At 40.1% G+C, this 25,718-nt stretch overlaps 2 protein-coding genes across 5 annotated transcripts in view; both read left to right on the forward strand.

Moving 5' to 3' along the window:
* The window catches only part of LOC117941664 (stromal interaction molecule 1-like), a 26,842-nt gene extending 9,995 nt beyond the window's left edge, over window positions 1–16,847 (forward strand). Inside the window, exons 5-14 of one of the 4 annotated variants that reach the window (XM_034866644.1) lie at window positions 345–456; window positions 861–976; window positions 3,857–4,034; window positions 9,102–9,279; window positions 10,054–10,221; window positions 10,587–10,687; window positions 11,588–11,817; window positions 12,741–12,821; window positions 13,389–13,797; window positions 14,250–16,847. In XM_034866644.1, the coding sequence (XP_034722535.1) occupies window positions 345–456; window positions 861–976; window positions 3,857–4,034; window positions 9,102–9,279; window positions 10,054–10,221; window positions 10,587–10,687; window positions 11,588–11,817; window positions 12,741–12,821; window positions 13,389–13,797; window positions 14,250–14,754 (2,078 nt within the window). In that variant the 3' untranslated portion in view covers window positions 14,755–16,847. The remainder of the gene's footprint in view (window positions 1–344; window positions 457–860; window positions 977–3,856; window positions 4,035–9,101; window positions 9,280–10,053; window positions 10,222–10,586; window positions 10,688–11,587; window positions 11,818–12,740; window positions 12,822–13,388; window positions 13,798–14,249) is intronic. The other 3 variants (XM_034866645.1, XM_034866646.1, XM_034866647.1) reach the window with 3 other exon arrangements.
* A 307-nt stretch (window positions 16,848–17,154) lies between these two features.
* LOC117941663 (protein sel-1 homolog 3) lies at window positions 17,155–25,534 on the forward strand. The gene is given in 24 exon segments (XM_034866643.1): window positions 17,155–17,274; window positions 17,277–17,312; window positions 17,409–17,874; window positions 18,122–18,248; window positions 18,338–18,459; window positions 18,560–18,675; window positions 18,771–18,832; window positions 18,915–19,047; window positions 19,130–19,265; window positions 19,386–19,523; window positions 20,243–20,448; window positions 20,547–20,726; window positions 21,839–21,958; window positions 22,152–22,292; window positions 22,814–22,876; window positions 23,005–23,178; window positions 23,281–23,408; window positions 23,497–23,580; window positions 23,672–23,762; window positions 23,847–23,934; window positions 24,036–24,136; window positions 24,249–24,376; window positions 24,485–24,587; window positions 25,305–25,534. Coding segments are annotated over 24 exon segments (3,081 nt in total). The 5' UTR covers window positions 17,155–17,226; the 3' UTR covers window positions 25,395–25,534.
* Window positions 25,535–25,718: the final 184 nt, after the last annotated feature.

The following is a 25,718-nucleotide window of genomic DNA, read 5'->3' on the forward strand; positions in this document are numbered from 1 at the left end:
GCCGCTTAGGATATGTACTAGTCCATATTGCGATTTCAGTAAAATTGTGGTTAATTGTGCAGCCCTAAAACGCACACATTGTTCAGTCAACATAGTTGTGAACACCGTCCAACATTGTTAAACATAAAAGTGGTTTAACCACATAGCCATTTCAAAAGGAATTTTTAGGAAGAGAGCAATAATAACAAAACATATTTCTAATACTTTCTGACTGCACCATCAGGGATTGAGACCTTTTGTAGCCATGAAGCCTTCTTAATACAGAATTCTGCAGGTATTCAATGAATGAGAATCAATGAGCACTGTGACCATATGTTGAAATCTATTTTATTTTTTCCCTTCAGTGTATAATTGGACTGTGGATGAGGTGGTGGAATGGCTCATCACCTATGTGGAATTGCCACAATATGTGGAGGCCTTTCGCAAGAAGAATTTTAATGGAAGTGTCATGCCAAGGTAAGGGATTCTGTGGTCGGAAATGAAAATAGAATACTTCAATGAAAGTGATAACACTCAAGCTGCAAAGTGTACTTGTAACAACAATTATGCCTAATTTGGGACACATATAAATGACTTGTAACTTCTTCAGTGCCAGCGATTAAAACTATTTTACATTACTCTCTTTGTTAAGTCATTACATTCCTTACTTGGATTAGTCAGTGTCAGCTTTACTGCATTTATTTTAACGCACGGCAATTAGTGTATCTAATGACTAATAATGGTTTGGATTTTAATAAATCTTGATTGAATTGATAGACGATCTGTTAAGGGCTCAAATTACACATGGCTCAGAATGGATTACACACGTTGTTCTTCCTTCCTTGTTCCTGTAAAATGACCGCGTGTCTGTTCTCTCTCAGGCTCGCTGTGAAGAACACCACTCTGACACTCTCCATTCTGAAGATTCTGGATCGCAGCCATGTGCAAAAGCTGCAGCTCAAGTCTTTAGACACTGTACTGTTTGGAGCACCGCTAAGTATGTGACTTAATAATTTTTCTTAATTCCTGTTGCAGCTAAGACTTTTTTTTTTTAATTATACAACACCAGTAGACTTGTTCCAGATACTTGACTATAGACCTGACTTGATATGAGAAGGGGTTTTGGTTTCAGTCCCATTTTATTTTCTGTTTATAATAAGGATATACAAAAAAAAAACACATCTGTCACATACTCTAGTTTTCTGTCATTACTATTTATATAAAAAAAAAAAAAAAAAAAACATTCTCTGGTTGGAGGATTCTGCATCGTTGACAGTTATGTGCACCCACAATGCTTTGTTGTTTTTCCAAAGGCATTTGTTAGTAAATACGTTGGAACGGGTTCTTTTGCATACAACAGGTCTTGAGAGGCATACAAAACCTTCCAAAGGACTAAGTCAACACTTAACTCCCTTACAGAAAAATGTATTATCTTGAATTGAAAGACTGTTGCTTTGAAACATCTGTAGAAAGGAAACACATCCTGACCACTGTTATCTGCTACTGCCATTTTTCACCAGCACCTTGTTACTGGGACATGTTGTGGTCATATTTGCTTCATTTATCTATTTAGTCACTTGCTCATCAACTCACCAATCTACCCATTTACTTAATTTAGTAAGCCCACGTTTGATATCTAGAGGAAATCCTGTTACCACCGGTATCGGTTCCAGAAATTGTGGGAGTGAGCTGAGGGTTAGATCACACTGCTCTGTATTCCAGACACTCCCCTCTGCGTACTGGGACAAATAAACACACCACTCATTCTCTCTGTCTCATCTCCAGCATCTCTGCACCACATCTGTAACTACAGACTGTAGTCCTTCAGGGTTTCTTAGTTTTGTTTTCATTTTTCCTCTCTAAGATTTTGTAAAATCTCAATGGATAGGGTGTGTCTCAGCTGTCATACCTCTAGCCAGTACTTAATATTTTTTCATGCTATTGTTGTTTACATTGGGATACCATTTTCCCAGAATGACATGAACAATATGTTATAAACTTATATATAACTAAGTTACAGTCGGACAGCTGAATACTAACAGTTTGCGGTACTGAGCGGGTCAGGACAATTCTGGACTAGGTGTTGTGAACATTTTTAATCTTTAGACAAAATGTAATGGTGCACAGATACCTCCGCAGCCTTGAGGTTTGATCCTTTGTTGGAGTATAACTAAAGTGGATTAACTAAAAAGTGGAAGGGTGCGTATTTGGAAGAGAAGCGCTGATGAGGGCACATATGTGTTCATCAGAGAAAATGTAATGAACCTTCAAAGGAAAAAGTCATTTGCATTTGAAAGAAATTGCATAAGGGGACAGTGTGTAGTCGTCTGTGTCTGGCATGTGTCATTGTGCATGTGTTTTGTCAGAGTGACACCCGAAGGAAGACATTAGCAATGCTGTCTGGCTTTGACAGCCTCTCAAAGCCAGGGGGTCCTGCTAATAGTCACTCAGGCTCACCGTATATAGTAGCAGCCTTTGAAGACACATCTCACAATGGGTTGATTCTAATCCCATGAACAGTTGTATAATAATAACAATGACTCCAAACACATTTTCACTTTTTGGGGTTAATTAAATGTCACCTAATTCTCTCGTGGTGATATTTCTGAAAAGGCAGTGAATATAGTGTATGTAACGTGGGTGAGGATGACAGAAGGCCAACTGTTTCCTGTTTAGGGATTGATAGTGTTTTAAGAGCAGTACATGGAACCAAGAGAACAGTCTAGCATAAGGAAATTGTAATTTATATTATCTCAAAGATAATGTCAGTATTCCCTTCCAAGCATCTGTGCTTAGTCACAATGCAGACCCAAGAAAAGTTTAGCATTCATGCATTATAGTTAAATACCGTGACTTCATTTTAAGGAGTCTTCCTCTTGGTGGTTAAGAGGTAATGATCTGCATATACCGGCCTAAGAAGAGATGGTAGCAGTAGTGGTTTACGGCTGTCCTGTAAATTTTATGATTCTCACTTCTGGTTTGTTACTTTGACACAATAGCTGGCACAGCTGGTCCAAGTTTCTTATCTTTGTTAAACCTATGTTTGTTCTGAGCTTTTATAAGCAGGTCTACACTAATATACACAGCAATCCTGAAAAAACATCCACAAGCACAAGCTGGAGATTTAGTGATGGAATTTTACCATACAAAGAAAGAATTAGGTTTTAGTTTTTTTTTTAGTTTTTTTTTTTTTTACTTCCTTTCTGTGTTAATCCAGGAAGTAGAAGTCACGCTTTTGACATCTCACACCCCTTTGCAGGATTTGCAAGAAAACCTTCCTCATTGTTTGCCATGTTATGCTGATGTTTAGGCTGTCAATTGCTGCATTACATCATCAAATGACAAACGGACCTATTAAAGGCAAATGTCTCTCTGGCTTGTAAGATTTAAAAAATTCACCTCACCTAAAAGTTAATCTGAATCTAATTTGAGGCTTCTTACACATGGAACAGCTGCTTTCTAGCTGCAGGAACATTTAATTTACTAATCCCTTAATAATGACAACATGACAGCATAATCACACGGTTATTATTAGGATTCAAGGCTCCTCATGTTTTGGTTTTCTGTGCATGTTTATTAGCGTTGGTTACCAGACTGATATAGGCTGTGTTTAGCTGACTTTATCGTGGTCTTTTGGACAAGGCCACTCTTACTGCAACCTGAACTTGTGCTTCTATTTGCATCACTCTACACCACTGGCAGTATGACCAGGCTTCACACCACATCCGTGTGAAGCTTGCTCATTGTTAGCAGCTTTATCTTTTACTCCTGATATATATTTCCCGGGGAAATACACATCCTCTTTTATGTTTATCTTTTATGATTTTGTTGTTTACCTTACTAAAAAACGTCTTCCTTATTTTTCTCTTTCTATCAGTGAATAGACATAACCACTTGAAGGACTTCATGCTGGTAGTGTCAATAGTCATAGGCATGGGTGGCTGCTGGTTTGCCTATATCCAGAATCGCTACTCTAAGGACCACATGAAGAAGATGATGAAAGACCTGGAGGGCCTGCAGAGAGCTGAACAGAGTCTGCATGACCTACAACAGAAGTAAGGGGGTTTTTCCACCACCCACACAACAAATTGTCTTATACTCTACAAGTACTATATTGTGCACAAATACCATGAGTCTCCACATAAAACATAGTATTAATTTGGGCACAGTTTTTTTTTTCACTTGGCAAACCTCAGATTTCACTTTGTTCTGAATGCACTGGTTTCAACAGTTTTTTCCACTCTTGAATTGAATGATGTCATACAGGGCCAGTTTTCTATATATGGTCATCTGCCCCAGGCTCCGCAATTACTGATCACATTCCTGCTTAAACATGCCCGGGTATGTAGTAGTTGGTTTAGAACCCTCTTCTAGGTGATTTGTTTACAGTATAGAGTCTAATGATACATACTCCAATGCAGCTGGGGATGACTTAAAGTATACAGTTGGCTCCAACTGTGCGTCTCAGACAGAGTGTGCTTCAGGTACAGGTGCCTCAGTAAAGAGCAGCATTAACCTACCTAACCCTTGTGTTGACCTCCCTGGTTAAAAAACGGACATAAATTTGACATTTTCTTCCCTTTTTCAGACTTTTCTTTTTTTTTTTTTTTTTACTTCTCACTAATCCCACCTTACTACCACAAGTTTTTACTTTTTGGAATCCATGGTCAATGCAGCGCAGCATTGCATTCACAAGCTAATTGCCAAGTGCAAGATTTGTCCCAAAAATGGATAACCTGTGTCTACCTCGCAGTTCAGCTATAATTTACTTTGTGAATGTTGCAGGATTGCATACCTTCTGTTCTGACACGGGATACTTGACCTGGTGTTGTCAGGCCAAAGAAACTTCAGGCGTTTGTTGCCTTAATGATCAAATGTTTTGAAATGAGATGTTTTAAAATAAAACGCCCAAAATAGAGCCAATTGAAGTGTCATGAGGAGTGATTTACTCTTATAAAATAAATCTAACTATTTTGGTCCTGGTAATACTTCAAGGAATGCTTGGAATGTGCTTTAAAGCGTGCACTGTCTCCCCTTATGCCTTTCAAGGATACTCAAACAATTCATCTCATATACAGGTCATGTTTTTTGGTGCACAGATAGTGCTATCAAATTGTTTAAAGTCAATTGATGAAATTGATGATTTTGTTGCTGATGTTTTGCATCTACATCTTCTATACACTGTATATACCCATGTATTGATTAAAATGTGTTGCTGTGGCAGAACATGAAAGGGACTGTTCAGGAATGCCTTCACTTTAGTTGAATTAGTCTACGCCACCAATGCCTTGCGTTTTAAATTTGTGTAGTGGCAACTTTTCTGCAAAATGCACTCTGCCTAGAAAAGGAGTAGTTTGAAAGAAAATAAATTACTCAAATCAATTTAGTAGAATGTGACAGTTGGTGGTCAGCGTGAGCATGTGCTGGCATCACATTGTGTCATTGAAAACCTTACGGATTTATCTTGTTGGACCAATGCTTTTTCCAAAGGACGTTTCATAAAAATCTGCAGATTAGTTTTTGAAATTGTGTACAAAGTTGAAATTGACCCAAGGTTGATCATAAAGGAAAGTGAAGTGAGTGTCCAAAATGGAAAGCCCTTAACCTGAGGGGAGCAATAACATGAGTTGCTACATAACTGAATAACATTCCTGTGTTGCTGCTTGGGGAAATATAAACAGGGAAAGATGAACTGTTGTACAGTAGGCATCAACATGTGCAGTCCATTATACTACCCCTATGAGTTGCTTGTTGTATCAACTTGCTGTTTAGGAAGCACAGGTTGTTGAAACTTGATATGCTCTGATGAAAAACAAATGGACTGTACAGTGGAGTTAGATTTCACTGATTTAACTGAGATTCAGCTTTTTTGTACAGTAACACCTCTTCATTTTGCATCTCAGTTGAGCTCCAGTGGAAGCATATGTAAAATAATATACTGTATATGAGGTATAAAGTATTTTTTTTGTAGGATTTGCCTGCTGAATTCCAACCAATGGAGCCATTGGCCACTTAATCAACAACAACATCTTTGAGGTCAAACTGTGTCCCTCTGGTAGACTGCCAGTCCAGGCTGGGTTGCCTTTGTAGCTTTATACTTTGACCATTGTGAAAACACATGCCACTGCCAACTTGGAAGTTGGCTCTGACATCTCTTTCCTGCAAATCTAAATGCTCATACTTCATTCTCTTATGTAGATTAAATCAAAGAGTGTAATCTTAAAAGGCACACAAGTGCAGACATTATTCAGTTTGTTCTGCTCTTGCCATAGCTAATTGTAGTATATTTTTAGTTGTTTGGGACCGTGCTGGGTTGTTTCACATGCAGAACCTTGACCTGTGCATTATATTCCATATCCCGCAGTTAGGAATATTCCTTCAATCTTACAGTATCATTTACCTGTTGTAATTTAATAGTGTTAAATCTGGATGGTAAAGGTGGATGAGAGCTCAGGGTAAGGACAAACCATCCAATTGCCGCATGCCTGTTTTGCATAAAGTACATTGTGTCAAAGAATTTCTAATAAGGGAAGAAGTTCCAGTCTCAATACTTCCAGCTTTTGAACTGGTTGCAGTTCCACCAGAGTTCCACTTGAGGTGCTCAAATGCCAGTGCATGAATGGGACTCTACGGAGCTATACACCTCAAACTCTACCTTTCTCAGGATATCATTTTTGTCTAGTAATTTGAATGTTGCATTCAAAAGCGGAGACTAAGACAATACACCCTGCTGGGTGTGTTTTTAAAGCCTTTTAAAATCTCAGTGATGTCATACATATCATACTGCCGTTCGGCAAGCTCTGGGTCACTTCCTTTTTTCACTCGAGGCATCCACAACACAACTGACAGGTTAGGCTCTCCCTGTCAAAACACGTGCTAGAAAGAGGTTTGCTAATGTTTTAAAGACCACGCCTAACTATTCACTCAGACATTCTGGCTCCACTTCTGATGCCATTAAGCAGGATCTCCAGTTGTAATCAGTCCTTCACTGACCAGTCAGCATTCATTAGCAGAATGCTAGCGTGTTATGGCCAACAACAACTCAACCTGTTACAAATCAACAGGACATAAGTACTTGTTCATTCAACTTTCGACCTATAATCAATGTTGTTGAACTTAAATCGGAGATTTCTCAACAACAATCAAGCGAAAGAGACAAATTTAGCCGTCTAGCTCTATAGAGTCCCATTCATTTTGCACTGGACCGCGATCACCGCCAGTGGAACTCTGGTGGAACTGCAAGCAAATTCAGTACAATGTGGCTTTATTAGGAGTGAAAAGGCTTTCCGTAGAGTGAAAAGGCTTTCGATTAAAGTACAATCCTTTTTAAAATACATAGGTATTATACTGAGAATTTCCAAAAGCTTGTGTATTAATATTGTTAAACCCTAATCACAATGATAAGCAGAAATCAGTCAAGCTAACCTATTTATCCACTGCCTAAAGTAGACCACTAAGATCCTCAGACATTTCAGAGTTGTGGTTGCTGTTGAGCATTAAAGCCAAGCACTGTGCCTGTTGGAAGGGATATTATATCATAATTGTAGGTCAGTAGGGCTAGCAAGAAGAGACCTTTATCTCATACAGTACATGTTTTTGGAGCCGAGAGAGAGAGAGAGAGAGAGAGAGAGGGCAATGTCCTCTGTCTGTAGTCATGCCTTTCTTCCTGATCCCTGCTGCCAGCTGCTGTCTTTCCATACCTTTGAGCAGATCCTTTGGTGGTATCAAGTAGCCTGGCCCGACCATGGCTGCCCTGTTGGGAGACAGTGGGGGTAGGCTTTGACTGGAGCTGGATTTTCAACACTGTTTGGCCCAGCCTCTGCCTCACTGGTGGCACATGGTGTTAAGCATGACTGCTTGGGTTGTTGTGTGCAGTCAGACATCCTAGAAAAAGACCAGCAACAAGTACAACAGTTCTGCATGGGATGGCCATTATTAAGTTACTTTTCTTTGCGCACTGTATTTTATTAGCTCAGGGAAGTATTGGAGAGGTATTTAGGGAAGTAAGATGAATACAAATATAGTAATATTAGTTTATAAAAAACGTCGTAGGTTTTAATTTACCTTCTTCTACAAAGTCTACAGAGACAATGTGTCTGCGTTCTGTGAGCCCTGCAATGCAGGTTAGGTGAAAGTGTCTTCTCGCTGGACATTGTAGCTCTGCCAGTGCTCTCGAATCTTAGCTAGGGAAAAGCAGAGGTCAGGGTCGAAAGCATTAGCAGGACTGCCCACCACCCACATTTTCCATAGCTAGCTTTGTGGATCACCTTTCGTTTCACTGCTCCCTCTGCTTTTGTGTTGAGCCTGACAGGAGGAGAGTGCTTCACCCTAGTGACTTAAGCATAGTATTGCTTCCTGCCCTTTTGTCTAGAGACTAAAAGTAGGATTTAGTTGTTTTGATGTGTCATGAGTCGCAGTATTTTATATAACAATGGAATTCTCAAGTCCCAATAACTGCTTAGCCTGATAAAGGACTGCTCAAGTAAATTTCATTAAGTATTATTTACAGATCATATCAAACTGTTTATTTCTTGGTTTAAATGGTTAGGTCATGCTCTTTTTCTTTTTTTGAGCACAATAGTCACTTTAAGGAATAGGGTTCCCAAACATTACACTAACTGCATAAATGATATGAATAAAAATAATGACGTCATGAGTGACAGGCCCCTCTCTTTACAAATGGACTTTTTTCAGGACGCTAGTCTAAGAATATCCCACATACAAACCAACACATATGATACTACAGGAGCATTGGGTACCACCCTGTACTGGTCTAAAGTTACACAGTGGCAGCTGTTCCCATTCTCTGTCCGGCCTTTCTGTTGTCAGTTTATGGTGAGCTGCCTAGTAGCTGACCTCGGCTCTTTGCTTTCTACGTGTTATTAGCCATTGTTTCCGGTGATTCATAGCTGGAGCAAGTCCTACGTTCCACACATAGTACATGGCACTCACATGCTTACATGTCATGCCTGCCTACAGAAAAGTCCCACTGAAACTGGCGCCTACCACTTTGTGTCTTTTTTGGCCTTATTAAGCACCCACTTATGTCTTGCGTCTAAGATAAACATTGAAAAGATTTGTTTCTTTTTGTTCCTTTGTTTGTCTCCAACTCTCCTTCTTAGGCTGCAGATCGCCCAGGAGGAGCACCGTACAGTAGAAGTAGAGAAGGTGAACCTGGAGCAAAAGATGAGGGATGAGATCGACGCAGCCAAGCAGGAGGCCCAGCGTCTGAGAGAGCTGCGTGAGGGCACAGTAAATGAACTGAGTCGCCAGAAATACGCCGAAGAAGAGCTAGATCAGGTACTTGCAAAGTGATAAATGTGATTTAAACATGGAGTTTGAAGTTTAGCATTAGATAGTAGCACTGAAACGGAGTAGTGTGTACTGGCACGGTGGCAACTGCACAGTTTGTTTAGTTTTATCAGATTCATGCTGGGTATAGAGTTAATCAACCACTGATTAAAGTCTGAAGTCTTTGTCCATTAGGAATTTGGCAGGAACAGCATAGTACATCCCACACAAGTAAGAAAAACACATGAGTTTTAGATTGAAAGACTATCACAGTGACACTTTTATCACATTTTTTTTGTCTTCCATTCAGAAACATGGTGACAAATTGGAAACATGCAAGGCTATCAGATTGAGTGTAGTTTAAAGACGCTTTGTTTCATGTCGTGGTCTGTGGCGAGGCCAGTCACCACTTACTTACACACCTATATTCAGGAGGCAAGTGTCAAGATCCATCAGTCCCTAACTATAAACATGGTTTTGAGTATATAAGATTGAGATGACATGTCAGACATTTGTATGTGTGAGTAATACAACTTTGTGACAGCTTATAGCAATTGTTTCTTTATTTTTAAGTAGCACAATAACAACTGCAAATTTGCCTATGGCTAGAAGTCCCACATACATTGCATTGGTTGCACTTTAGATATAACAATGCCTATATGGCCTGACAAATTAAACCGATAAGATTACTCAACATAATAATCTTGCATTTTTGTTGCAGATAATGTAATGGGTGTGATGATTTTATCTGTTAATTCACCTCATGTTTGACATTTGTCACAGGTGCGCATGGCTTTGAAGAAAGCAGAGAAGGAGTTGGAGTCACGCAGTAGCTGGTCACCGCCAGAGTCTCTCCAGAAGTGGCTGCAGCTCACCCATGAGGTGGAAATGCAGTACTACAACATCAAGAAGCAAAATGCTGAACGGCAGCTCCTTGTGGCCAAAGAAGGGGTATGCATTTAAAACCTAAAGGGGAATGCCGTGCTGTTGATTGTATTGCCTTGATTTGATTGTAGGACATCGTATTTTAAACCCATGAATTATATTCCAAAGCAAACATTTTACAATGTCACCATTGACCTAAAATGTGAGATTAGCTTGACCATAATCTATGAACCTGAATTTAATCCATTAAAAAAATGTACAGTAAAAAATGAAGGCAGCCTCTTTAAGTCATCTTGATTACGGTCTTGTGAAACTGCTATTAATGTTTTTGGATACTTATTGGACTGATGTTGGACAAGATTTGTCTTTAACAGAGTGTGTGGATAATGTCAATACATCCAAGATAAGTGTTTGGTTATTCATTTTCACAGGCAGAGAAGATAAAGAAAAAGAGGAACACTCTCTTTGGGACTTTCCATGTGGCTCACAGCTCCTCTCTTGATGATGTGGACCACAAAATACTGGCAGCAAAGTAAGTCAGACATTTTAATTGTGTAATACTTCTCATGACGTTTTTAGAAAATGAGCAGCATTTTCATTTTTAAAAATAGCAAGTGATTTAAGCCCCTTTTGGACAGGATTAACATTACAGGAAGAGTTCTCTGTAATTTAACTCCTCGTTCTGGACATTATTTTAAATAGGGCTACAGATATCGACTATTTTAGTAGTCAAGTATTCTACCAGCTATTTCATCAATGAATTGAGGAATCAGAAAATAAATACTAGTAAATAGACAAAAGACGAACTTGGAAAAAAAACTATCCATGCTGTTTTGAGTGAGATACAGGTTCCTGAATGTCCTCTGCCTTCAGTCTCCGGGTGAGATGTTGAAAATCTGCACGGCTTTCTACGTCACTAGCCGAGACGAGGTGGCTAACCGTGGGATGCTAGTGCTAGCATGCTAGCTCGGTCTCGATGGCAAATCACTGCTACAACTCACACTAGTTCTCCAAAAGAACAACTTCCATGTCCCTGTTCTGCAGGTATTCCACAAGTGTCCCTCATTTTAGAAGAAGTCTTCCATCTAATCCTGCCTAGGACTGACCAAAGTTGGAGAAAGAGTTAACTAGCTGATGGGATCTTACCTAGCTGCTGCGCATGTCCGACTCCCAACAAAGATAGTATAGAAGTGAGATGTCTCACTCTGTAGCAAAACAGAGACCTAAGCACACAGGGTGAAAACAAGATCTGCAGCCATGTGCATTACTACAAAAATATGGTGTTTTTTGAAAATGAAACTATGTAAACCTATTCTGGTACACCCTCAAAATACAATTATGAAAATGAGCATAATATGGGCACTTCAAGATATTAAGTTACTTCACACCTGGACTTCTTTCTCCTCTCCTTCTTTCTCTTCATCTATCACAGACAAGGCCTGGGTGAGGTGACGGCTGCTCTGCGGGAGAGGCTTCATCGTTGGCAGCAGATAGAGATCCTCACAGGTTTTACCATCGTTAATAACCCAGGCCTTCCTTCTCTGACCTCAGCCCTCAACCTTGATCCCAGCTTCATGGGTGGCCGAGCTACACCGCAGCACTTCATCATGTCTGAGGATATGGACGACTTGGATGAGGATTTCGTGCCTGGAACTCTGCAATGTAAGAGTTCAGCCGAATCTCTCGGCCATTCTGTGGGGATTAGCAAACAAACCCCTAAACACTCCAAGGCGCTGCTGGGAAAATCCAAAAATCAGCTCACATGAGAATTTGGACCTTTTTATGTTTATAATAACCTGAATTTGTCCATATGGCCTCCCTGGTGACGGAGGTAGTGAGAGTTACACGTGTCTATGCTTTGAATGAGTGTTGTTTTACATTTGTATAATGTGGATCATGTAAATTCACTCAGTTGTTTTGTTCTTTCACACACACTTCCAGTTGAATGCTCTTGTTGATTGTTCTCATTTTTGATAAAAGACTCAGTCGAAGACTGAATCCTGTGCCTTTCCTCTGGAATTTGAAATGTCAAGAAAAATATACCTCTTCATGAGAGCAATTTTTTGTGCTGATCTGTTTTGTAGTGGTTGTGTCCTTTTATATGCTAAAGACCTTTTTAAATCAAATTTGGGTCAAAAAGCCGCAACCAAAGTAAGCATACAAAGTGCAGTTATTGCCCAATTTAAATTCCTATCTACGTTGAATATTAGCCAAAAAACATACACAAGCTGCCGATCATTTTTACAAAATCCTTAAGATCAAAAACTATTATTTTCATTGCAAAAATGTTGGGTAAACAAATCTTTATCTCATCAAGAATGCAAGAAAATTCTGCTGGTCTTAATGCTGTCTAGCCATGTTATGTGCTCTATATTTGACTTAAAATTATGGCAAAACTTGACACATATTATGTTTAGGTTTTACTAATTGCAGGCAAAACTTGTTCTGCAGAATCCTATTCCCACCACAATAGTGAGTAAGTCTTTTATTCAACATTAATTGCACTCCGTATCTCACTCCCCTCTCTCCCTCCACCACCTTTCTGGCATTTGGTTTCCACTGCTGTCTCATTGGGCTAACCACAGATGGCACCCGACTGCTGGAACGGCGAGCCAGCGACCTGTGGGCCGTCAGTTCAGACTCTAAGCACATGTGGAAATATCCTGGTTGGCCATTTATTCATGCCCCAGTTCAGACCTCATTTTGACATCCCTGTCTCTTCCCTTGAAGCCATAGAGCTGTAATATGTTTTTTTTGGGACAGTATGCTGCAGATGGACACAGCTGAAAGAGAAACTACTCCATGCTGCGTTGATCTGCCCCCGCCTTAGTTGCTTGCTTGCCACATTTACCCCCTCCTCCAAATATTTTCCACAACCCCCCTGCTTTCTTCCCATAGTGATTTGCCAAATACATTTATTGTAAATGAGCACTTTTTTTAGTCCTTTTATTAATTTAAACAATATATCGAAGTTGCTAACATCATTACTGTGTTCTCCTTTTGTTTGATTTAATATTTTTTTCCTTGAGGTGAGAGAAAACGTGGTGGGATGTTATCATAATGGTAAATCAGTGAAGGGGTGACCTTGGAGAGGTAATCCTTTTCCAACTTTTTAAGTCGAGAAAAATGCATCCCAGCACCGGAGTATCTTTCCACTAATCTCCCAGTCAGTCTCCCTTTGTTTGACTTTAATCTCACAAGTGGTTGTTGATAATGCTGTTTTATGCCCACAGCTCCCAGTATGATGTCCCTGCGCCAACGCCACATTGACTCCCAGCTGGCCATGGGCTCCCAGAGGTTGGTAGAGAGTTGCCTGTTGGCGGAGCAGCAGGGAGAGGGAACCCTATATCCTTCCAGGTGTAGGGCTACTTTCAGACAGTCGCGTAGCCGGTCGTTTGGCCAGCTCGATTGTCTTCCTCTGCCTCCTCTTTCCTCGGCCATGTCTCACCCCTCCATCATCTGTGCCTCCAACCTAAACCCTCATTCCCAGTCGTCTTCCTCCTGCTTAGCCAGCTCCATGGGTGGCATTGTAGCTCCTCATTCCTCCCATATATATCATACTTCTTTTCAGCCCATGGACCCCATTCCTGATTTCACCTCAGATGTGTCCAAAGCACACCCCTTGTGCAGCGACATCTTCGGGTACCCGTCTCTTTCCAATTCTCCACACACATCGCATGTGCGTGGATGTGTTTTTTTTACCACCTGCTGTCATTTCATCTTTCAATCAATGAATTCTAGTGTAGGTTTCTTCATCCGTCCATGTTTTTTTATCCTTCTGTGAGTCCATTTTATTTTGTCATGCTTTCTTCTGGTTTGATTTTCTTTCATTTTGCTTTCTCATGATTGCACCTGATGAGGCATTACAAAATCTATGCATTTTCTCTTTTTCAACCTTCGTCTTTCTGTTCTTCGTCTTCCCAACTAACGTGTGGAGTTCCAGTGTGCAGGCTGTGCCCAGCGTGTATCCATGGCTTTGCAGGCATAGTTTAGATAAACCTCAGCATGCAAGGCTTCAACCTAAAACTGTTTGGATAGGTTTATCATTTTTTTTAATCATATCCTTTACCTTATGTTTTTTTTCTCCTCCACAGGGACCTAAATCGCTCTGACTCCGACTCCTCCCTGTCCCTCTCCCAAGTTGGTGATCGGCTATCAGCTTACAGCTCCAAAGGCCACCTCATCAAGCCCACCTCTCTCGTGCACGGCATATCAGGGCGTGGCGATGACACGGTCTCTATGCATTCTCACACCCCCAACGGAGGGAACCGCGTTCATGAGGTCAGTCCTGCAGAGCCTGACAGCCCCATACTAATGAAGAAGGTGTACGGCATAGAGCAGTCTCCCAGCCTGGGAGAGGTCAACAGTCTGTCGGAGTCGTCCCGCTCTTTCAGCCCCAACTCCACCGAACCCGACACACCGTCACCTACAGGAGGGCAACCAGGGGCAGTGGGGGCAAAGGGCAACAGCCGCATCCCACAGCTGTCTTCCAAGAAGAGCCCGCTGGAGGAGGACAGTGGCTCTACGGGAGAAGAGACAGATTCCACTGCCAGCCGCAAGAAACACACGTTCAAGATCTTCAAGAAACAGAAGAAATAAGGGCTACATGAACTACAGGCTAGCAGAGCTGTTTGACTGTATTCCTGTTCTCTGTTTTTGGGAAAAAGTTTCAATGTTTTGTGGGTTCATTAATGGTCAAATGATGGCACAATTTGTTGCCGTTGTACGTTTTCGTAGGTATGTCACCTACTCTAAACCTGTGGGAGCAACCAGCTGTTGACTTTTATCTGCTTATTTGGTTAATGTTAAATATGTGGGGAACGGGTCTGTTTGTATATTGGATTGTAAAGTATTATTTATTCAGCAGAAAGTTGTGCCAGTCTCAAAGGCAAATGTGTTTCCCAGTTGGTTTTTCTTTCTTGTTCTACAATCTATAACATTTAGCATGTCTTTACTTTTGTTTGACTGAAACTCGAATGCTTAGTGTTTGCTTGGTTCTTGTTAAACTTCTTAGACAACACTTGATGTTTCTTTTATTACTACCTAACCACCTAGCCTACAAATCCAAAGTGAATGCACACTCACTGAGTACTTTGTTTTTATTAATGGTTACATGTTTTTCTTTTTCTTGGCAGAGCAAATGACACATTCAGAAGATCCTCAAGTGGAGGTGTAGTACTAGAAAGCTTGGAGTTCCGTTAAGTATAAGTGACTTAAATTTCACTTGTCTGTAAAAATGTTTCAAGTGCTATTGAGCACAGCAATAGTACCTGGTGTGGTTTTGAAAAAATATAGATATAAAATGCTTGATAATATTTTGCAACCTTGGATCTCTTTCAAAAGAGTTGGACAAGCAGTAAATCTCTCTATAATAAGTTACAAAAGGACCATCAAATTGCAGCATTGGACATTTAGCTTTATTTTTAGTGTTAAGTTGACGGGTGCGTGAGAGAGTGAGGTAGAAGTGCTTTGCTCAAAAGTTCAGCTTTTAAACAATGCCAAAACGTTTAACCACTTATTAATATTTGGATTAACATGTATCCTCACTGGAGGAGGAAGTGATTAATCAGTTTTACTCAACCAATAAAATAAAATTTTCTTATTTAAGATTGTCCTCTTGAAATATAAATGGGAAACATTTCCTACAAAATGTTATTTAATGAACAGGGTGCGAGTAACTTGAATTTTTGCTCCGGCTGTTTGTGTGGACAATGAAAACTTCACAGCAGTTTGTCAGAGTGAGATGGGTGCTGGTAAGGGCTATTTACAAGGCAAAATCCTTTGCTCTCTGTAAGATAGAAATGTTTAGGTTGTAAAAACTTTGTAATCCACTTTTTATAGAAGATTTATCTCAAGTTGTGGAAGCAGAAGACCAACCAGGCTTCAAGTGCCAAATCACTATGTCGGAGGCCTTTGTATTTGTACTGTGTTTGGCCTTGTAAGCCCCTTTTACACGGAATACAAAACCACATATACCATATACAGTGTGTAATGTATATCCTGAGTGTAAATGCTGAATGTTCAAGGGTTTTGTTTCTGTAACAGTATCATCAGTACAGTATGTTTACACTTGCTACAGATACTACTATTCTCCAATTACGACATCAAAGAACATTGTGCCAGTTATAATATTGACTGCTTCACATGAGCACAAAACTATGCATCAGTAGTTGTAGGTGATTGCTAAAGTAGTAAGGATGCCAGTAGACTTGAGGTGTTCCTGACCAATGAGCAACCAAAAAGTGCTTCAAAAGACACAGTCGGCCTCCCCCAGCATCATAATGTAACAGGTGGTTTGGATGTAAAAGACACGTTTGAATATTTTATTTTAGAAACCAGCTTTAAAAAAAAAAACAATTTCCTACTGGTACTTTTTTAAAGTGTCATTTGTACTCTTTTGCACGACAGAGCTGTAAATGGAATATTCCATCTGTATGTGTGCGTGCGTCTGTCTGCTCCCAGTATAATGCAATGTAATGTTGATGCATGTCAACTGCTGTAACAAAACCTATATTGGGTTTATTGAGTGGATCAACTTAAACTCTGTACTCCCCATCCCTACTTTTCCGTTTTGAGCTAATATTTCTTAACACAATATATTTGTACAGAGAAAATGATAATTTTGCATCTTCTGTGATGGTCTAAACTTTTATGGCACAACTGCATGATAGCAATAAACTATTTTGAATGAAGAATGAGCTGATTTGTCAAAGACATTACACCACATGCTGCACAACACTTAAGATTTGCACAAATGTCTTCTCTTAAATATAATTTTTCAAATATAGCAGCGTACTTAAAACGTTTGCCCCAAATCAAATCACTTTATTTTAAATTTAAATTCTGATTCAGCATACTAGGTGAAAAATATTAGTTAACGTTTGGGTGTATGTTTAGAATAGGTGTGAAACCCAGTCCACAAAGATCCACCCTAACTGCACTGTGTATATAGCAATCAGGGTGGGACTCTCTGCTGTTAAATATTTACACATGTTTCAACATCAGTGAGGTGAGGCAGGATGAGGACCGGATCTCGAGGTTTCTTGTTTCTTTGCAGCCCGATAATCTTTAATGGAGAGATTAATGAAAGCACTTTATAAACCATGGGTTTCCATACACTGTACAAATGCCTCTGTGTGTTTGGTCTCAGCATGCAGGTAGGAGCAGTTTTTCCTTCATGATTTGTAACACACTTGTCATTTGTGCTTGTAACATACTTCATTAACCATGTGCATATCTTCTGCTTCATACAGATCATTTGGGGTTTAGACGAGGTGACACTCCTGAATCCTCCAGAGGAGCCTCTGCCTGACCATCTTTTGGAAATACTTTACTCTTGTGATGAACCTGCTACAGTACAACTGGACTGCATTGTATCTTTTGAAACTGGCATCACTTCCACACTCCTGCTGAAACAGTGGAGCTGTGTCCCTGGTAACCCTAAAATAATGACTCTGGAGCTGATTCTGCCGGATTGGTTGGTGTATCAAGCTGATGGGATTATTCCAGACTCCCAGTGGGTGCTGAGTTGTATCCTCCTAGCGACAGTAAGATACAGTGGATTTGAGAGGCCTGTTGCAGCCCAGGATGTGGCAACTTTGCAGCCTAAACCTTATTTAAGTCGACCTGTAAAACAGCATAAACTGTGCATTTCCTGGAGTACACAAATGATGCAATTAACTCAACAGTTTTCAAAGAAACAATGCCCTTTGGAGCAAGGTAAGGTTTGAAAAGTGAGCTTAAATGTGGGCAAAGGCACCTTAAGGGGAGCTTTGAAAAATCTAAAATGTCTTGTCAACATTTAAGAATCAGAGAACATAACACTCAGAAAAAAACAACAGATGAATGATTTTAGTATGTGTCAAAATGTAATGTCATACTGTACTTGTAAAAATATGTATTAATATGTGATCAAAAAAAATTATAATCTTGCAAAAACTCAACCAAAACCCTTCATTTCTTTCAGAAACGGTGCATTTGCTGTCTTCAATGTATGCTTCAACTGGAGAAAGCTTTGGTATCACAAAGACACTGGACCCTTATAGCAACGAGTTTCTGGAGTATTTGCGAGTTAAAGCCATCTCTTTTCCATGGTAAGACAACAAAAGTCACACCACATATAACTAGCTTTCTATTCTCGTAATGACTATTTAGTTTACCAATGGCTTTGTGTTTTTGCCAGGTGTATGTTCTCCATCTGGATATTTGTGACCAGACACTGCAAGGACAACCTGTGTGGTGTGTTTTACCATATAGACCGGCATAATAACTATATCACACCAACACTGTTAATCAAAAAATCAGGTATGGTTAAGAAATGAATCTCACCTTTCAGGTATTCCCAATGTGTGACTACACAGTGTCAATATCTGAACTTACATGAGCCATTGCTTAATATGTACAGGGCAGCTACACGTCCAGATGGTTGGCGTGTCTGGGGAATCCTCTGCATTTGTTTCCCCATTCAAGGTGCCTTTAAGTGAGTGGTGCCAAATCAGTGTGATGTTGCAGGGTAGAATGGTGAGTCGTCTCCGGTACGCAGAAGATGCCCTTACAGTATGTAAATAATGGTGATAATGAAAAATAAAGTGGCCATTGTCATGTGTGCATTTCAGGTGACTGTCTCCATGGTGTGCATGAATAAGGAGCAGAGAAGCCTTCATTCAATAGAACACGTGTAAGTCTATTTTTGACGTAACGGTGATTTAAATATATTCACTTCAAGTATTCTGCTGTTGTCGACACGTTTTGTCTCACAGGATGGGGCGTAATGTGAAGCTGGATGACACAGAGGGATACTTTGTCATTGGCGGAGGGAAATTCATACAAGGTGTGGAAGGTTATTTTGGGCCACTGGTTTACTACCGCAACAGGATATCACCTCACAGCACGGTAATATACTGCACCTGCCCACAGTTAATGTCTATGTCATTCATTCACTTCGTTTGAGTCTGATATTTTTCCTCTCCTCCAGCCTGAAGTTTTCGTTCCAGATGTTATCAGGAACGTGAACCTGACTGGATGGCTGCAGACCTGTCAAGAATTTCATCTCGAGATGAATGTTAAAATCCGTGGCTATTCTCTCAAGGCCAAACAGGAGACAGAGTCTGGTAGTAGGCTTATATATCCACTAGATGGTGCTAATGTTACTGTACCTGACATATTCTCAAGAGCCCTCTGCAGAGATATTGAAAGTGCAAAGAAGCTGTCTAATGTGATGTTTTTTTCAGAGATCTGTTTCGATGCTTTCCATGAGTGGATGGAAAAGGACAGACTACCATCAAAGTCACAGTGTGAGGTGTGGGAGGTGACTGTCCCTCATAGAAGACAAGCTGCAAAATTGGCCAAGTTATTGGTTTTCAAACATGGTAAGAGATAAACTGCACTGGTACAAAATATCCAGAGATGGAGGTAACAAACTTGAGTACAAAGGTAATTGTTAACATTACACTGCAGATTAAGCTTTTTAGTAAACATTTAACACTGAGAAAGAGAACCATCTTTTACAACGAATATTTAAACTTTGACAATAAAGTATGTTTCACTGGTATTATTTGTTCAGTAGGATTTCAAATACAGGGCTTAATATAGTTTGTATTTTCTCAACACCTAATTAACTGATACTGCTGCCTACCACAAGAAACATAAGCTCTTCTGCTTCTTGGTGAGGCTGTGCATATATTAGAAATAATTCTATTTAAGGTTGGAAAAATCACTCTACACATTCTGACAGTGTTTATGCATGGACAGTATATTATAAGCTTGTTTCAGCTCTAAATTAAAGCCATTTGATGTTTACTCTGAATGAAATAGTCAAACACATACCATCAAATGGAAATATTGTAGATGTTTTTCGCATCATTGTGTTTCCATTTCTCCGAATTCACACATTTGGGCTCTTTGGAAACTGGGATCGCCTTTAAGATTTCATATAAGATCTGTGGGTTTGAACAAAGTTTGGCTGCACAGCATGAGTTTATAAAGACTGACTGATTTGCTTGTTACTGGACTGAGTAAAAATTATATTCCACTTATCATTTCATGCATTATCTAACATAAAGCAATACAATTAATTCATGACTTGCAGGAGAAAGAAGGGCTAGGCTGCCAGCTGTGGGCCGAGCGCTGTACTCCTTATCACTTCATAAGCTGAGCAGAGCGAGCAGCACTGGTGTGGTCAGCAGAATATTACCACTGCTGCTCCAAGCTGGCTGCTTAGCTGATAACCGAGCTCTGCACATGGCCTCAGTCCTCTACAGCGCTGGGCTGGGAGTCAAGGAACAGCCCAATAAGGTGTGTGCTACTGGGTCAGATAAACTAGAACTCAGCCTGCGGTGTACATTTCTTGTTTTATTATTCTCTGTTCCTCTATGCCTCTGTGTTTGGGGCAGGCTTGGCTCCTGGCCCTGCTGGCAGCCCAAAAGGATGATCGATTAGCACTTCTGCACCTTGGGCACCTGCACCACCAGGGTCTCCATGGCCTCCCCACAGACCCAGACCTGGCCTATGCATATTATGCAAACATTGCTAAACAGACAACTTTAGATCGTCACAATCACACACCAGAGCAGGTAACATATCTGTTTGTAACCAAATGCATTGGTGTCCTGGTTTCACATATTTTGTTCAATCCAAAATTAATACAGTTCTATTGTACAAAAAAAATATTTTTTATCTATGTTTATGTTCAAAATTGTTCAAAACACCTTTTCGAGGGGGGTCCCAATATGTGATTCAATGTTAACTTTTTCTTTTTTGTGATCAAATGTTTGTATTTAAAGATTACAAACAATTACAAAACAATATGCTGAGACAAAAAAAATACATGGAGAGGAAAGACGGGAAGGAGGGGGGAAAAAAACATACCAGTAAGAGTGATGTTCGCAGCTTACAGTTAATACATACAGAAACAGACATACACAAACACACACATAAGCAGACAGATGCACAGACAGACACAAGAGAAGGGACCAACCACATGCACAAATACACAAGTCTACAGCATGGATTTCAGGGATTCAGCAATCCAATCCAATCCAATCAAAACCAAGTGTCCAAAGATTTTTCTGGGGCTCCATTTATGCGAGCTGTAGAAAGCTCCATACATATGACATCCTAAAAGCATAATAGTCAAATAGACACGTCATGAGGTGGTTTTTAAAGGGTTGCAATCGTTCTCTTAGCAGCTGTAATTCAAGAAAATACAGCACATTTCTGAGTTCCAGAGAGCTGAAAGGCTGACAGGTCATTCAGAATCAAAAAATTGACAGTAGCAGGTACAGTAACGTTAATCAGGGCAGATATTTTGGATGCAATATTGTTCCAGAACTGACCAACGGGTCAACACTCCCAGTGTCTTGAGTTTTCAGTGTGCAGAAAGTGTATAAAGGGGTGCTAATTATTTTCTTGTGGTGCCTTTTCACGGGGGTGAGATATGTTCTATGGATGAAATTGTAGTGAATTTGCTGATGGTCTGGATTAAGTGATACTTCTAGGATGTTAGATCATTCGTCATACCAGTCGAGGTCGCTGCTCAGGTTGCTTGCAGTGCTCAAAAGTGGCTCATGTTTTATGGGTTTATTCAAAGCCCAGAGCTGCATTTCTAGACTTATAAGGAAGTAGGAATACAAAAGAAAAGAAAATCCATTGACTTGTGTTTTCTCTCTTTCCTTTCTTTTTTTAGACATTTGTTGAGGCTGTTTACTTAAACAATGATGAGATGTTGAATCTCCAGACCAGTGAACACCATCATATCTTCCAATGGCTGAAACTGCAGGCACGCAGAGGAGCAGCTGAAGCAGAGGTACCGTGTTCTATCACAAGCACACAAAGTCAGATACAATGTTTGATAAAAATGGAAACAAGTATGGCAGCTTTGTCAAGTATGTAGTTTTGTCTCTCAAAGCACACATTTTAGAGTGAAAGAAAACAGCCACAGACACTTAAACAAGGTAAGGATGTCTAATTTTTGTAATAATTCAGCAATTGTTTTGCAGCAAGCGGTTGCCCGCATGCTGTACTGGGGTCAGCAGGGAGTGTCCCCAGACGTCCAGAAGGCTGCGAGACACTACGAAAGGGGAGCTGTCCAGTGGAAGGAACCAGTGTCAATGTATGACTACGGAATAGTCCTATTGCAGGTGAGAACTAGCCTGGAAATCCAGACCCAAATCCGAATGGATTAAGGGTCTGGCATCAAGTAATGAAAGTTGCCCATCTCGAGGGGCAGCACCAAGCGTGCATTTGAAAATCTCACTGCACGCATTTGGATAACGCTACGACCAATCACAACAACACACGGGGTGACCTATCCAGAGCCCCGTACGCTTAGCTACCAGCGGAGCTAACTAGTAGATTAAACTTTCGTCATCTGTTCAGCTTGCCTCTGGCCCGCCTATATCAGATACACTGATGTGATTGGTGCAGCTCGGCTACAAGGGCATAGTTAATGAGCAGCATTACTCAAGGCCAGAGTAATTCGCTGAGCAAATTCAAATTGTGCTCTTGCGAGAACTCTGGATTTCCTGGGTGGGTGAGAACCACACCTGCTGTACAATGAGAAACATGACCATTTATATTGTAGGCTACTGAACGACTACTCTTTTCTTAGTATCCTTAAGTATTAGCTCTTATTATTACATTTTATTGTGTTTCTCTGTAGGGGCATGGTGTTGAAAAGGACATCCCAAAAGCTCTCACTTTTCTGAACAAAGCAATGGACAAGGTTTTGTATGATTAAATGTGACTTACTTACTTTATTAGTCATTTTTCATCAACACTGTCACATTCCACTTACTGTCGCAAGAAGCTTAGCACTCCCTATATTGCTTCTTACAATATTCTGTCCCACAGGGTTTTGTTCCTGCAATCAATGCCCTGGCCTGGTACTATGAACACTTTGAGCAGGACTACGAGCAGGCGGTGCAGCTCTGGGAGAAGGCTGATCTCCGTGAGTGTCCAGAAGCTGCTTTCAATCTCGGTGTCATGTACTCACAGGGTCTATATCCAGGAAAAGCTGCTGACCAGGTTAGCTCAAGTATGAAAGCTTTCTGTGATCATCTGCTAGTATACTTGCAGACTGGTACTAAGTTTTTATATTGAAAGTTGAATAATTTGTCTTTCTGACAGTTTATGGCCTACCAGTACTACCTGAGGGCTGCAGAGAGAGGGCACATCAGTGGAGCAGTTCACATGGCAAGCATCTGGACCACTGGGATACCTGGCCACGTCAAAAGACATCCATCAAATGCTGTTTTGTAAGCTACTTACCATTTTACATATTCCACTTTACATATATGAATTGTCCTTATGCTGTGACTGAAATGTCTTTTTCACTGAGTGCAGGTGGGTAAAGTGGGCAGCTGAGCACAATGGATACCTGGGCAGCATCTTGCGGAAGGCCTTGGATTCCTATCTCAAGAGTGACATGTAACCTTTTTTTTCTATTAACACTTGCCATGATCCTGATCAGGCAACTTGATTGCCGTAGCAGCAAATGAACATTCTAGCTTTTCAACAGGTTCAGCTCACTGTTATACTACATAATGGCTGCTGAGTCTGGGTATTCACCCGCCCAATTCAATGTGGCATATCTATGTGATCAACAAATGGTGAGCTATATCTATATTGTTTGTAATAATGTAATTGTAATGTATTTCTTGTCAAACTAACATTTTTCCTCTGTATGTCCCAAGTCAGGTTTTCTGGATCCTGCTTCTGCATCAAACTGTATGTGGAGGTATTACAACCTTACAATCCAGAGTCAAAATCCTAACACTTATGGTAAATAACTCTCCTTTGGGACTTTAATATTTGGAAACTTGTGGAAACATTCATACTTTAAACCCTATTTTTTTTTACCTCTCATTCTACTGCCTCTCCAGCCTTGATTAGGATGGGTGACCTGTTGTACGAGGGGCAGGGTGACGGGCGGTTTTCTTCAGCAGAAATGTACACACAGGCAGCAGTAAGGAACGAACCACAGGTCTGCTATTTTTAAATTGATTTTTTCGCTGTGTATGTTTATTTTCCCAAGTTTGTTTTGTATTCATCGAGCGTGTGCGTACATGTGTGTAAACCGCACTCATCATCTACAGGGATGGTACAACCTCGGCCTCCTTGCTGAGGAGGGTTACAAGCTGCCGCTGTCAGTATTGTCTAAACTTGGCCTTTCAGAGCTGTACCTGGCCAACAACAGTTTGCTCGTAAGCACTTTGTACAAAAGGTGTGTTTGAATTGAATGCGCATGTATACTTCACTTATGTAATTGCAGTGCAGTATGCTGTTTTCAACAGAAATCTGAAAGAAAAATTTTTAAATTTTCTTCCAAAAGATGCAAAGACTCAGAAGATACAGATTCGTACTTGCCTTGCAGCCTCGCCCTCTTCAATGTGTATCTTCAGTCATTCCAAAAGGACTATAGTGCTGCTATTAAGGTAAGTGGGAGATATCAAGCTACATTTGTAAAAGTAAGAGAGTTTTATCAGCGAACCATAAAGTAATAATTAGGCATTTCAACAGGTTTTTTGAATCAATTCTGATATTTTATTGTATAATCATGCATTAATATGTAGCATTTTAGATGTGGTTTTCACAAGAACATTAAGTTAACTTGTAATAAAATGTTCTATATCAAAAAGTACCATGCTGATAATTATTAATAGTATTATCATCATTTATTTCTAGTGTAAACTCCCACATATGAACTCAACAATGTGTAACATTTACCTGCTCAACATTTGGTTCAAACACATGCACATGTGATGTTTATGCATTAAATTATTTTGTAGCTGGTCACTATTATATTTCCTCTCTTCATATAATATATTGTTGGACACTTTAATTTATAAACAATGCATCTGATTCATAAAGTGATTGTGGAAAAAAGGAAAACTATTAAACAAAACTCTTAGTAGTCACTATGGCTGTCGGATAATGTATTACAATAGCACATTCCCTATGAAATGTGGTGGAATAGAAGAATAAAGGAGCATCAAATGGAAATACTACAGTACAAGTACCTCTAAAATTGTACTTACTGTAAGTGCAGTAATTTAGGAAAGGTACATAGTTCCTTTCCTCCACTGGCCAAAGTACTGAGTCATTATTGTGATGTAACATCTTACTGACATTTTGCATGTTATTTCCCACAGCTCTCCACTGCAGTTGCCGTGGTTGCAGCTCCAACGATATTCTTAATCATCCTTGGTGTGTTCAGGAGACCTGTACCGTCCCCCAACTAGAACCAATATTATTTTATCATCATTGTCAGTGCAACAATCTCTGGAACTAAACTGCAAAGTCAACCTGCACAGCAACAGCATTTACTATGGGATTGCTGTAAAGATTATTATAAAAAATACATGTCTGGAATGTTTTGGGGTTTTAAGTTACCTACTGATCAAGTAATGTATTGACTTTTTATGAAACAGAAACACTTGATTGAACAGAAAATAGTTTGAATAAGTGCAACCAGACTTGCAGCTTTAAGATCTTTCTGGTGGGTCAAAGATGTTATTCTTGGACATCTTTTTGTCTCCAAGTGTAATGATTTATTCACCCCGTGG

Source organism: Etheostoma cragini, chromosome 3, assembly GCF_013103735.1.
Source record: "Etheostoma cragini isolate CJK2018 chromosome 3, CSU_Ecrag_1.0, whole genome shotgun sequence".
Taxonomy (NCBI): Eukaryota; Metazoa; Chordata; class Actinopteri; order Perciformes; family Percidae; genus Etheostoma; species Etheostoma cragini.